Source organism: Erinaceus europaeus, chromosome 13, assembly GCF_950295315.1.
Source record: "Erinaceus europaeus chromosome 13, mEriEur2.1, whole genome shotgun sequence".
Lineage (NCBI taxonomy): Eukaryota > Metazoa > Chordata > Mammalia > Eulipotyphla > Erinaceidae > Erinaceus > Erinaceus europaeus.
Window position 1 is genome coordinate 90,306,690 of NC_080174.1, and position 13,279 is coordinate 90,319,968.

At 42.3% G+C, this 13,279-nt stretch overlaps 2 protein-coding genes across 5 annotated transcripts in view; both read left to right on the top strand.

Annotated features, from left to right (window-relative positions):
• Window positions 1-13,279, top strand: part of LOC103128154 (zinc finger protein 709-like) — a 245,165-nt gene that overhangs the window by 100,378 nt on the left and 131,508 nt on the right. The gene's annotated exons all lie outside the window — the stretch shown is intronic.
• LOC103125919 (zinc finger protein 14-like) overlaps window positions 1-13,279 on the top strand; it is a 241,505-nt gene that overhangs the window by 33,988 nt on the left and 194,238 nt on the right. For 3 of the 4 annotated variants that reach the window (XM_060206417.1, XM_060206416.1, XM_060206418.1), the window contains one exon: window positions 944-8,166. In XM_060206417.1, coding sequence (XP_060062400.1) covers window positions 944-2,399 — 1,456 coding nt within the window. In that variant the 3' untranslated portion in view covers window positions 2,400-8,166. Of the gene's footprint in view, window positions 1-943; window positions 8,167-13,279 lie in introns of those variants that run through there. The other variant, XR_009553946.1, reaches the window with a different exon arrangement.

Below are 13,279 nucleotides of genomic sequence, written 5' to 3' on the forward strand. Positions count from 1 at the left end.
GGAGTTGCTTCACAAGCGGTGAAGCAGGTCTGCAGGTGTCTATCTTTATCTCCCCCTCTCTGTCTTCCCTTCCTCTCTCCCTTTCTCTCTGTCCTACCCAATAACGACTACAACAATAAAACAATAAGGGCAACAAAAGGGAGTAAATAAATAAATATTAAAAATATTTTTAAAAAGAAAAGAAAATTTATAATCACTGCCACAGATACATTAATTTTTTAAAATAATCTCAACAAAAATACTTGATGACTAGGATATCGAATAGTTGGACAAGTGACTCAGATATGATGTATGTAATGTACATGACTGAAGTTTTCACTTTAGTCACTGGCAAAAAGAGTATTATAATGATATTCTACATTATCTGTCTTTTCTCCACTTTGCAGGAAAATCTTCCTCACATGTAACAAGTGAATGGAAATTTTAAAAAGGGGGCAAAGATGCTTAGTGTTTATAAAATAGTACACTTGGAAACAATAAGAATATCTTCAATGTATGAATATATATTTTTATGAAACTTAGAGGTAGTCCTTTTAGAAAAGATCAGTATTTTCAGTGAAAAATTTCAAATCAAACCCCAGACATGCTGTTCACAAATAGTAGTTCAGTTAATACATATAGAATACCTGTAAAGATATCATTAGTTTTGGCATAATATATGACAGTAGTTTTTACCAATTTTTTATCTTATTTATTTATTGGAAAGAGACAGCCAGAAATCAAGAGGAAGGGGAAGTAGACAGAGACTCCTGCATTCCCACTTGACCACTTGCAAAGCTTTCCTCCTATAGGTGGGGACGGGGGCTTGATCCCAAGTCCTTGTGCATTGTAGCATGTGTGTCTGATTTTGTGGCTTATTAATTAAAATAATGTCATGCATTTTGATAATGGAATCAATTATTTTTATTCATTAAAATGTCACTAATTGCTCGTTATTTTACAGTAATACAACAGTTAAAATCTCTGTGGATGATAGTCAGAATGGTAAAAAATCACAAGGATATGAAGTATACAACAGACTATTCACTTACTCTATTCATCTTCAACAACATGACAGAATTCACAGTGGAGAGAAAGCCTATGGATGTAAACAGTGTAGTAAAACATTCAGTTCTTCCAATAATCTTTGGTTACATGAAAGAACTCACAGTGGACAGAAACCCTATGAATGTAAACTATGTAGTAAAACATTCAAGCGATCCAGTGATCTTTGGACACATTTAAGAACTCACAGTGGAGAGAGACCCTATGAATGTAAGCAATGTAGTAAAAGATTCAGTATTTCCAGTAATCTTCGGAAACATGAACGAACTCACAGTGGAGAGAAAGCCTATGGATGTAAGCAGTGTAGTAAAACATTCAGTTCTTCCAGCCATCTTTGGTTACATGAAAGAATTCACAGTGGAGAGAAACCCTATGAATGTAAACAATGTAGTAAAACATTCAAGCGATCCAGTCATCTTTGGACACATATAAGAACTCACAGTGGAGAGAGACCCTATGAATGTAAACAATGTAGTAAAAGATTCAGTAATTCCAGTAATCTTCGGCAACATGAACGAACTCACAGTGGAGAGAAAGCCTATGGATGTAAACAGTGTAGTAAAACTTTCAGTTCTTCCAGTCATCTGCAGAGACATGAAAGAACTCACAGTGGTGAGAAACCCTATGAATGTAAACTATGTAGTAAAACATTCAGGCAATCCAGTTTACTTCGGGAACATGAAAGAATTCACAGTGGCGAGAAACCCTATGAATGTAAACTATGTAGTAAAACTTTCGGGCGACCTAGTACCCTTCGGGACCATGAACGAATTCACAGTGGAGAGAAACCCTATGAATGTAAACAGTGTAGTAAAACATTTAGTTGTTCCAGTTATCTTCGGAAACATGAAAGAATTCACAGTGATGAAAAACCCTATGAATGTAAACTATGTAGTAAAACATTTGGGCAATCCAGTTTACTTCGGGAACATGAAAGAACTCACAGTGGAGAGAAACCCTATGAATGTAAACTATGTAGTAAAACTTTCGGGCGACCTAGCAGTCTTCGGGAACATGAACGAACTCACAGTGGAGAGAAACCCTATGAATGTAAACAGTGTAGTAAAACATTTAGTTGCCCCAGTTATCTTCGGAAACATGAAAGAATTCACAGTGGAGAGAAAACCTACGAATGTAAACTATGTACTAAAACATTCCGGCAATCCAGTCATCTTCAGGAACATGAACGAACTCACAGTGGAGAGAAACCCTATGAATGTAAACAGTGTCGTAAAACACTCACTTCCAGTTATCTTCAGAAACATGAAATAACTCACAGTGGTGAGAAACCCTATGAATGTAAACAATGTAGTAAAGCATTCATGGGTTCTAGTTCTCTTCAGTTATATGAATGAACTCAAGGTGGAGAGAAAGAAACTTCATGAACGAAAACAATGTAATCAAGCATTCATTTAAGCCAGTTTTCTTTGGAGACTTGAAAGATCTCACAGTGGAGAGAAACCCAATGATAGTAAACATCAAAACATTGATTCTAGCCTGTCATCTTTGTCAACATGAAATAACTCAAAATGGAGAGAAATTTGATGAATGTAAGCAGTGTTGAAAACACTCCATTATTCTGGTCCTCTTTGTAGACATGAAAGAATTCACAGTGAAGCAAAACCCTATGAAATTAAGCTTTCAGATAGTCCGCTAATTTTCAAACAGATGAAAATATTCACAATTGAAATAAGTCTTTTGAGCATAAGTTGTATACTAAGTACTAGAGTAGAGAGAGATACAACCTGAGACATGATGCAGAGGCTAGTGGTTCAATACAATAGTTCTCAGGTGTGAGCTTCTGCAGTACATGGAATAGAGTTATGTTCTGTTTTGTCTGTCTATCTTGTGTTAATATATAAGCAAATGTATTTAAATAATTGTAGGGATCACAGTTCCATGATATACAAGTGAACCTATACCTCTGAATATTCTGTAAATGTAAGGAATATTAATAAGTACTTTGATTCTTTGTCTTAAATTCTAATTTATGAAAAAATTCACTTTGTATTGAGAACTTACTGATGTCAACAATGATTAGATGTGCAGTAGCACAGAGGGTTAAACTCAGGTGGCATCAATCCGAAGGACTGCCGTAAAGATTCTAGTTCGAGCCCTGAGCTCTCCATCTGCAGGGGAGTCGCTTCACAAGTGGTGAAGGTCTTCAGTTCTATCTCTTCCCCCCATCTGTCTTCCCCTCCTCTCTCCATTTCTCTCTGTCCTATTTAACAATTATGATATCAGTAAGAACACTAATAATTACAACAACAATAAAAACATTTTTTAAAAATACAACCTTTTATAAAAAAAAAAAAAAGAATTCTTATCAGAATGACTTTACAGACCTAGTAAGGAACTTGTATTGGTGAGACCAATGAATGTAAATCAGTGGAATAACAATGGATGCTACAATATGTAATTATTCATTTTTTATTTGCATAAATTGTATCTGTCTAGTTGAAAAGTAATTTTGATTATCAAGTTGCAAGTTGTGAAATAGTGCTGCAGATGTCTTGCCCCCTCTACCAGGTTGACATTCCACGCCTGACGTCTCTGGACACTGTCTGAAGTGAAACATGCTGAGGTGATACTTTTTGTAAATCAGTGGAATAACAATGGATGCTATAATATGTAAATCTTTATTCATTTTTTATTTGCATAAATTATCTGTCTAGTTGAAAAGTAAATTTTCTCTCTAAATTTCTCTTTTTATACTTTGTATTTAAAATACTGTATTTTATTTGATAAGACAGAGAAATTGGGAGGTGGTAGTAAGGGAAAGAGAGCCACCTTCCAGAGGACTGCCTCCCCGTTTGTGAAAGCTTTTGCCCTGCATGTGGATACTGGGGGCTTTTTACCCTTGTCCTTGTTCATGGTATTTAATTTTGATTATCAAGTTGCAAATTGTGAAACAGTGCTGCATATGTCTTGCCCCTTCTACTGGGTTGACATTCCACGCCTGATGTCTCAACACTGTCTGAAGTGAAACATGCTAAGGTGGTACTTGTTGCTTTGTTTGATTGTGATCAGCACATGCTGTGTCAGTTAGTATGAACTGAGAGAAGTATGCAAGAAAGTGAGCCCCACTCTAGAGGTTCCAGGACTAGGGGAAATAGAGGCTCTATACAGGAAGCAGGAGGTTCCTGCTGTCTTAGGGTTTAAGAAGGTTTAAGAAGATAGTTGTTGCTATAATCAAATTATTTGTCAATTGAGTTAACTTTGAAGATCCCTTTGTTAGGATTTGCTGTATCCTACACAACATCACCACAATTTATGCCTTTGACATTATTTGTATATAGCTGTGTCTTATAGAGTAGTGCCACCGGTTGCTTCTGTTCTCCCTGGACTAAGCTTTTAGGAGAGTCAACATTTCAAAGACTTGGCCTGTGGTCTGTGCATTAAAAAGTTTGAGAGAAGGAGTCAGGCTGTAGTGCAGCAGGATAAGCACAGGTGGCACAAAGTGCAAGGACAGGCGTCAGGATCCCAGTTTGAGCCCCCCGGCTCCCTACCTGCAGGGGAGTTGCTTTACAAGCAGTGAAGCAGGTCTGCAGGTGTCTTATCTTTCTCTCCCCCTCTCTGTTCCCCTCCTCTCTCCATTTCTATCTGACCTATCCAGCAATGATGACAACAATAAAGGGCAACAAAAGTGAATAAATAAATAAATATTAAAAACACTTAAAAATATTTGAGACATTTAATCATTTTTCCCCTCTCATATTAATTAAATAGTAATTTATATGATTACAAGTTAATAGGAGTGTACATAAACAGCCCATTTCCACACCAAACCGGAAGACAGACCAAATATTCTACCAGAGTGCTTACTGGAAACTGGGTGGAAGAGAGGAGGAGGTAGAGGAGGGGCACAGTGGGTTCACCCAGAGGATTGGCAGGGAGAGGCAGATGTGAGGTCCTCACAACTTTCAAATGAAGGGTCCCACATGCAGCGTCTTAAGCTATGGCACTGGTGCTCTTCAGAGATTCTTGAAATCTAAGCAGAGATCAAAGTGTCCACTATGATTTGGAAACAATTCCTGTGTTGCCAGTACACTTGGACTTGCTGGATTATTTTCCATGGGAGGTTTCTAAGCATCTGGTGGCCTGTCCCCAATTCCTCTGCACCTTGATTAGAAGCATGACGGGGCAGGAGTTTTCAAACCTGGTTGAGAGCACAGGTTACAGTGTACAAGAACCTACGTTCCAGCCCCCAACCCCCACCTGCATGGGGGAAGCTTCACAAATGTTGCAGGTGCCTGTCTCCCCCTTCTCACTCAATTTCTCTCTGAATCCAATAAATGGTAAAAACAAATGCAGGAAAAAATGTCTATTCAACCTGGCCTGGCCATCAGCATGTGGAACAGAATATGCCAGGCCTAATCTCCAATCTGGACTGCAGGGTTGTATGTTGACCTTGGGCCACCTGCTTCACAGCTTGGCCCTGCCTGTGCATTTCAATTTTTCACTTTTGAAATAGAGAATACTCTGCCTAGCCCCTGTGTGTTAAAGGCCTCACGTGAATGGACCAGCTTGGAAGTAACTTCATTTGTGTCAGCAAAACTGAGCCACTTAGAAGTTGGCAGACATGCACTGACATACCCATGCCTTCTGTGGAAACAGACAAGGAAAAGAGCAAGCTAGAGTTGGCAGCTTTGCTTTAAGCATCAGGACCTTGATGGTATCTCCTAAGAACCAGAAAAAGCTGTTTTTAAATAACATATCTCCTTATTTGAGACAAATCAAGAAAGGAGACCAGAGAGAGAGACCTGCCTGCAACACTGCTTCACGACTTGCAAAGCTTTCTCCCTGCAGGTGGGAACCGAGCTTCTCCTACATTGTAATATGTGCTTTCAACCAGATGCGCCAGCACCCAGCCCCTGTAAAGACTGTTTTTATGGAGAATGTGATCATGTAAAAACTGAGCAGATATGGATTGTGGTCATTATGAACTCTGATTCTACTTGACCTTGTTTGGGAAGCAAGTAAGATTTCTAAAAGAAGATCCTGATGGGGCAAAGCATTCAGGCTGCTGTGATGAGGCATTATCCAGGGATATTATTGTGTGTTCTCTCACCCAGAAGAGAATGCATTAAAGTAGGTGTAGTTGAAGTTAAGTTAGAAAAGATGGCTGTAGGGTTTAGAAGATCTCAATGATTTGTGAACTAGAGTTTCATTCTTGAGACCCTAAAGTCCCAGGTTAAATTCCCAGCACCACCATATGCTAGAGTTTAGCAGACCACCAATGACAAAAATAACAACATAGAAAGAAAACAAAAGATGAGAGAGTAAAAGATAGTAGGACCAAGAAGCTCCATAGGAATTTAAGAAAACAAACATAGTTGAGGCAAAATATCTTTACAGGTATTGTGTAAAGCAGAAGTTCACAGGAGCCCATTGAATACCCTTTTGAGAAAAAGTCCCATTCCAACTGGTACTAAATTCGTTGTCTAAATTCATTTTCTTTTGTCCTTCCCCCATTCTTCCCCAAGCAGTGACCCAGATTGCAGTTCCCTCATTTGAAGCCCAGGGGAGTGAGGCACAACAGGGGAGGGGGAGACAGAGAGGGAGAGAGATTACTGAAGCCCTGCTTCAACACTCACAAAGCTTTCTCCCTGCAGGTAGGGACTAAGGTCTTGAACCCAGGCTTTTGTGCACTGTAATATGTGCTCTCCACCAGGTGCACCACCACCCAGTCCTCTCATGCTATTTTCTTCTCTCAACTTCTGTTTCTCTTATCAAATACAAAGACAGGGAGGATGGTCTGGGAGGTGGCACAGTGGATAAGACTTTGGGCTCTCAAGCATGAGGTCCTGAGTTCAATCCCCAGGAGTACATGTGCCAGAGTGACATCTGGTTCTTTCCTATCATTTCTCATGAATAAAATCTAAAACAAACAAAAAAAAAATTGGGGGGGGAAGGAAAGTGAAAAAAAAATGGCTATCAGGAGTGGGGATTAATCATGTAGGTACCAAGCCTCAGATATAACCCTGGTGGCAAGGAAGGAAGGAGGGAGGAAAGAAGGAGGAATGAAAGAAAAGGGGGAAAAGAAAGGAAGGGAAAATATAGGGAGGGGAGGGGAGAGAAGGAAGAAATGACAAGAAAGAGAAGGGGCAAGGAGAGAAGGAAGGATGAGAGAAATGTTGGGTTTCATCAGCGTGTAGATGACAGATAGGAGGTGTGTTATGTTGTCTGACTTACTTCACTTTGTAGACTGTTTGAAATATTCACTGTAGCTTCCCCTCCCACAGACAGTGTATAAAATCTCTCCACCAGGACCCAGGCCTCGAGCAGTTCTCTCAGAGCATTCTAAGGGCTGTTGTATGTTTGTCTTTGTTTCTAGTAATTAAATGATGAACAAGATTGTAAAATCATTGGGGTACAATTCCCGACAGTTCCCACCACCAGAGTTCCCTGTCCCATCCCCTCCATTGGAAGCTTTCCTATTTTTTATCCTTTTAGGAGTACGGATCAAAGATCTTTATTGGGTGCAGAAGGTGGGAGTTCTGGCTTCTGCAATTGCTTTTCCACTGGACATGGGTGTTAACAGCTGGATCCACACCCTTAGCCTGTTTCTCTTTCTGTAGTGGGGCAGGGATCTGGGGAAATGAGGTTCTGGGACATATTGTTGAGGTCACCTGCCCAGGGAAGTCAGGATGGCTTCATGGTAGCATCTGTAACTTGGTGCTAAAGGTGATAAGATATAAAGCAGGACTAAATTGATTAATAAACAGGAACTCAGGAGTAGAGCAGATGAAATTGGGACACAGGTCACACAGCCTCCTGTGCTAAATATGAATAGACATGGGTCAGATCAATGGGGTTTCTAGTTAATGGTATTTATATATTTTCCTCATATTTGGGATCTACTCTCTGCCTTAATCCAGCTTTCTATTCCTATTCTCAGCTCTAACACCATTGTCCCAGACAATATTTTTAGTTAACCTGCATATTAGCGGGCTCATGAAAAAATTGCTAAAGTCATGGACCTCTGGGAACCTGAAATAGACTCCTACCTTCTTCCCACTCAAAGACACCAAGTTTCATTTGAGGGTAGTTCCTGGGTTCAAGGTACTTTTAGGCTTGACTGTTCTGTCTGATCCTTTAATAAACTTGCCTAAATTCTTAGCTTGTCTGTTTTACAATGAACACCTGGGTAATCTGGGTTTCTTTCTTTCCCAGTTCACCAAAATCACTGACAAAATACCAGTGTATTAACAGAAAAGAATATGTGCCCTTTCCAGACTGCAAACCCAACTAGATCCCCAAGTGGTACAGAAAGGGAAAGTGGGGAGTAATGCAGTGGGTTAAGCCCAGGTGGCACATAAGGATCCCGGTTTGAACCCTAGCTCCCCACCTGCATGGGAGTCACTTCACAAACAGTGAAGCAAGTCTGCAGGTGTCTATCTTTCCCCCTCTCTGTCTTCCTCTCCTCTCTCCATTTCTCTATGACCTATCCAACAACAAAGACAACAATAATAACTACAACAATAAAACAACAGGGGCGACAAAAGGGAATAATAAAATAAATATTTAGAAAAAGGGAGAGTGGAGGTGAGAGGAGGCACGATCTCCCAAACCTGGGGTTTGAGTCCTCTCCAAAGCTCCAGAATCTCTGTTAGGGCTTAGACCCCTCCTGACGTCCAGGGGCCTTATCCTTAGAAGCTTCCTGGTGAGCTCCCAGGGGCCGCAGGCAGCATCACTTTCATTTCCCTTCAAGCAAGTACAATCTTTCTAATCTCAAATTGGTCACTTGGTTTGTAATTTTTTAAAAATTATCTCTATTTATTGGATAGATGCAGCCAGAAGTTGAGGGGGAGGGGAAGGTAGAGAGGGAGAGAGACACCTGCTGCCAGGCTTTACCACCCACAGAGCTTTACCCCTGCAGTGGGGACCAGGGACTTGAACCTGGATCCTTGCACATTTTAACATCTTGTCTCAACCAAGTGTCCCACAGCCGACCCCAAATTGGTCACTTTATAGCATTCCCTATTCCAGTGGTTTCCCAGCTCCTCCTCCACTCCCTTCCTAACTTCTCAGTTCATACAGACTAAATAGTGATTCCTTGAGGCACCATGCCTGGGTGTCCAAAAACAGTGTTATTAGGATGAACGGACAGATCCTGGTTACATAAACATTTGCTCATTTATTTATTTATTTTTGAGAGATGCAGAAAGAGACAGAAACACCAGAGCACTTGACACAGCTCTGGTTTATTATGGAGTGGCGGATTGAACCTGGGACTTTGGAGCCTCAAGTATGAGAGTCTCTTCACATAACCACTATGCTATTACTCCTGACCAACATTTGCTCTTCTCAAGCTTTCAGAGGGGCCCACCTGTTTTTTTCCAGTCCTTTCCTTGGAAGGCACAGTGAGAATAACACTGTGTTTCCTCCTCCTCCTCCTCCCCACTGCTGTGTGTGCTGTGACGTGCTCCTTCAAGTCGCCACTTGGGGCTGAGACTTACAACCTCTTCTTTTGTTTTTCTCCTGGCTGTAGGACTTAACTGCTTCAGGACGTTTTCTGAGAGAGAGAAACAAATATCTATTCCACTGAAAAGAAAACTAGTAATATATATAATCAAAGGAAATTTAAAGGCTTTTATTTTTTTAATCATTTTTTTTTATTATTGGATGGAGACCAAAAGAAATTGAGAAAGGAGGGGTAAGTAGAGAGACAGAAATGAGAACCCAGAAGTAATCCCCCACACCTATGGACATCTAATCTTTGACAAAGGTGCCCAGATTATTAAGTGTGGAAAGGGGAGTCTCTTCAAAAACTGGCATTGGAAATAATGGGTTGAACCATTCAGAAGAATGAAACTCAACCACTATATTTCTCCAAACACAAAAGTAAATTCCAAGTGGATCAAGAATTTGGATGTTAGACCAGAAACTATTAGATACTTAGAGGAAAATTTTGGCAGAACTCTTCTCCGCATTAATTTTAAAGACATTTTCAATGAAATGAATCCAATTACAAAGAAGACTAAGGCAAGTATAAACCTATGGGACTACATCAAATTAAAAGCTTCTGCACTGCAAAAGAAACCAATACCCAAAGAAAAAGACCTCTCACAGAATAGGAGAAGATATTTACATGCGATACATCAGATGAGTTTAATAATCAAAACACATAAAGAGCTTGCCAAACTCAACAATGAGAGACAGACACCTGCAGCCTGTGGAGCTTTCCTCCTGCAGGTGGGGACCAGGGACTGGAACTTGGGTTTTTCAGCATTGTAATGGGAGTGCTCAATCAACCAGATGTTCCACCACCTGGCCCCAGAAAATACACTTTTTAAAAAACAAGTAGAGGTCTAGTCATTCCTCTCCCCACAATTCAACCAATTTGAAGCCAGGATCCATCATCACCTCCTTTATCCAGCACATGGACCCACCAGGCCTTTATCCATATATAGATATGGAAAGAGAGACCTGTGACTGTGTGGGACAAATGTGTCTGTCTCTACTTGGTGACTCTGAGGTCTGGTAGCCATATGGGTCACCAATAATCCATGGAGGCTGATCTTATCATTCTCTCCCCCACAACTTCATTGCAGGCAGCTTTTGGCTCCAATGTGGAGCCATGAATGCCTTCGTCCCCCTGCTAATGTGACAACTTGCTTATCCCTCCAGGGGTTCTCATACCAGCACCTGATCATCCACCATCAGGAGCCCTCCCACCACTCCCAGATCAACTCCTACAATGACCATTACAACCAGCACGGCTATGACCCCAAGCTGCCCGAACACCATTCCTCTAGAGCAGACAGAAGTCAGAGTGGATTCCAGAAAAGTCTGACTTTTCCCCTGCTGGGTATTTTTTTTTTTATTTTATTATTCCTATTGCCACCAGGGATATCACTGGGGCTCTGTCCCTGCACCATGAACCCACTGCTACCACCCAGTATATTCTTTTCTTTCTTCCCTTTCTTTCTTCTCCTTTCTATTTCATAGAACAGAAGAACTAGGGAGAGTGCAGGGGTAGATAGCATAATAGTTATGCAAAGAGACTCTCATGCTCAAGAGAGAAAGATATCAGTAGCACCATTCCATTGCTCTGTGAAGTTTTCCCCTTGCAAATGGGGACTGAGAGCCTGAACCCTGGTCCTTCCGCAGGCTGCTGAGTGTACTCTGCTGGGTGCACTAATGACCACTAGTCCTCTGGCTATTCAGGGCTTCCCCTGTGTAGGGTTGCAGTCAGGGGCTGAGATAGATGCACCAGGCTCAGGTGAGGGATTCTGTTTCCAGGGAATATCAGAAAGAGCGGACAGGGAAGGCCCTACTTCTGCCAGGGCTACCACCTGCTCTCTCTCCCTTGACAGTGGGGTGACCTTGGCCAGGTAGCAGTCCTCCCCCTGCCCCAGAGAAGCTCATCTCCCATGACCCCAAAATCTGAGCACAGCCATGCTGTGCACTGTGAAAGGGGAACTCATTCACGTCACAGTGTCTGATTTCTTTCTCACCTTAGTGTAGCTCAGCAGTGACAAAGGCCATAGGGGTGAGAGTCTGTGGAACTGGTGGAGGGCTCACACTACAGTAGCAGGGGATTTGAAGACCTGTCTGGTCTGCTCTCCCAAACTCAGAAGGTAACTTTCAGTGGCTGACAGCCAGTTGGTAAACATGAGTCCTGCTCTTCAAACACAATCCCACCCAGTAGCAAACCCCTGTGGCTTGAATTCAGACTGAAATCTTACAGTAAAAGCTGAAAGTCTGCCCAGGAGCTCAGTGGTCTTGTGTATTCTGCTGCTCCCTTCCTTGAACCCTCTTTTTCAGTCCTCCCTTGTGTGGAAAAAATGTCACAGGTGGTGGGATTGGTGTTCCTCTCACTCTGCAGTAACTGGACAAGGCTCTCTTCTGCGGATGCATTTCACAGACTATCCTCTGCTGCATTCCAGGATAGGCAGCTCCCCAAGGATAATCAGCTTCTTCTCATCCAGGGCCCAGAGCTGAGCCCCATCTAGCAGTTCCTGGCATGTTGACAGGAGCGGGCTGCATCCAGAAGCTGTCTGGGCTTCCTTAGCCAAGACCCTCTCGCAGTCTCTTCTATTAAGCTTTGCTAGCCTAGGCACCTGACCTGGGAGGTTGGGGGACTTTAAGGGGATTTTTACCAGCCTCCTGGCCTATTACTCTAAACACAGGCCCTGCTCTGCATTACAACTCCTCTGATGAACTATGGACTCTGGGAGAAGCTGAAGGGCAGATGGATGTCACTTCAAGCTGCCCTGAGGGAGAGCATCTACACTTCGTCCTACCTCAGACCTCCACCATGTGTCATGTTCCAGCAGGAGCAGTCCATCCCAGTTGCTCCCCATTGCCTGCACCCTGTCCCACACTTCTGAATGCTGTCACTATTAGAATTGTAGACCCAGTCAACTGCGATCACTACTTGGTTCCACCAGACCAGCCAACAGGCAGACGCAAAAAAAAAAAAAAAAAAAACAATTTGTCTACTGATCAAACCCCACAGAATCATAGCATGGATCACCCACCCCACAGCCCCAGGTTCCTTTCTTGTCTGTCCTGTTGGGCATTAAGCCAGCCCCCAGCTGCTCTGCTCCATCCTCCATTGCTAACACTATGGCCTATTTACATAATCATTGTTTTGCCTGAAAGATTCCCCACCCATTCTTTTAGTCTTTCTTCTTTCTACCTCAAGACCTGCCCTGCCCACAGGGTAACATTAATCAAACCAGTTAAAACCATCACAACTGTTGCTAAGGAAGTTCCCAGCATGCCTTTTTCCTTTCTCCACCCCCTTTTCCTAGCCATTTCCGTTTCTGATTTGCCACTTCTGGTTTTATCCTATAAAAGTCACTTCTGTTTCTGGTATACTCTCTTTTCCATGTCCCGACCTGGAGGAGGCAGGCATGCAAACAGGGAGCTGGATGCCGGACATGTGGTTTGGTGCCACGTGGCTTAACCCGCTGTGCTCAGACCCAACTCTGATGCTCCTGCATGAATAAAGAATTGCATTTTTAAAATTATTATCTTTATTTATTGGATAGAGACAGCCAGAAATCAAGAGTGAGGGGGTGATAGAGACGGAGAGAAACACCTGCAGCCCTGCTTCACTCGTAAAGCTTTTCCCCGGCAGGTGGGGACCGGGGTCTCGAACCCAGCTCCTTGTGCATTGTGATACATGCGCTCAACCAGGTGTGCCGCCACCCGGCCCCAGAATTGTATTACCATGCTACCATGAGTTCCCGGTTCTCCCATCTGTTACTCAAGCCTGGCA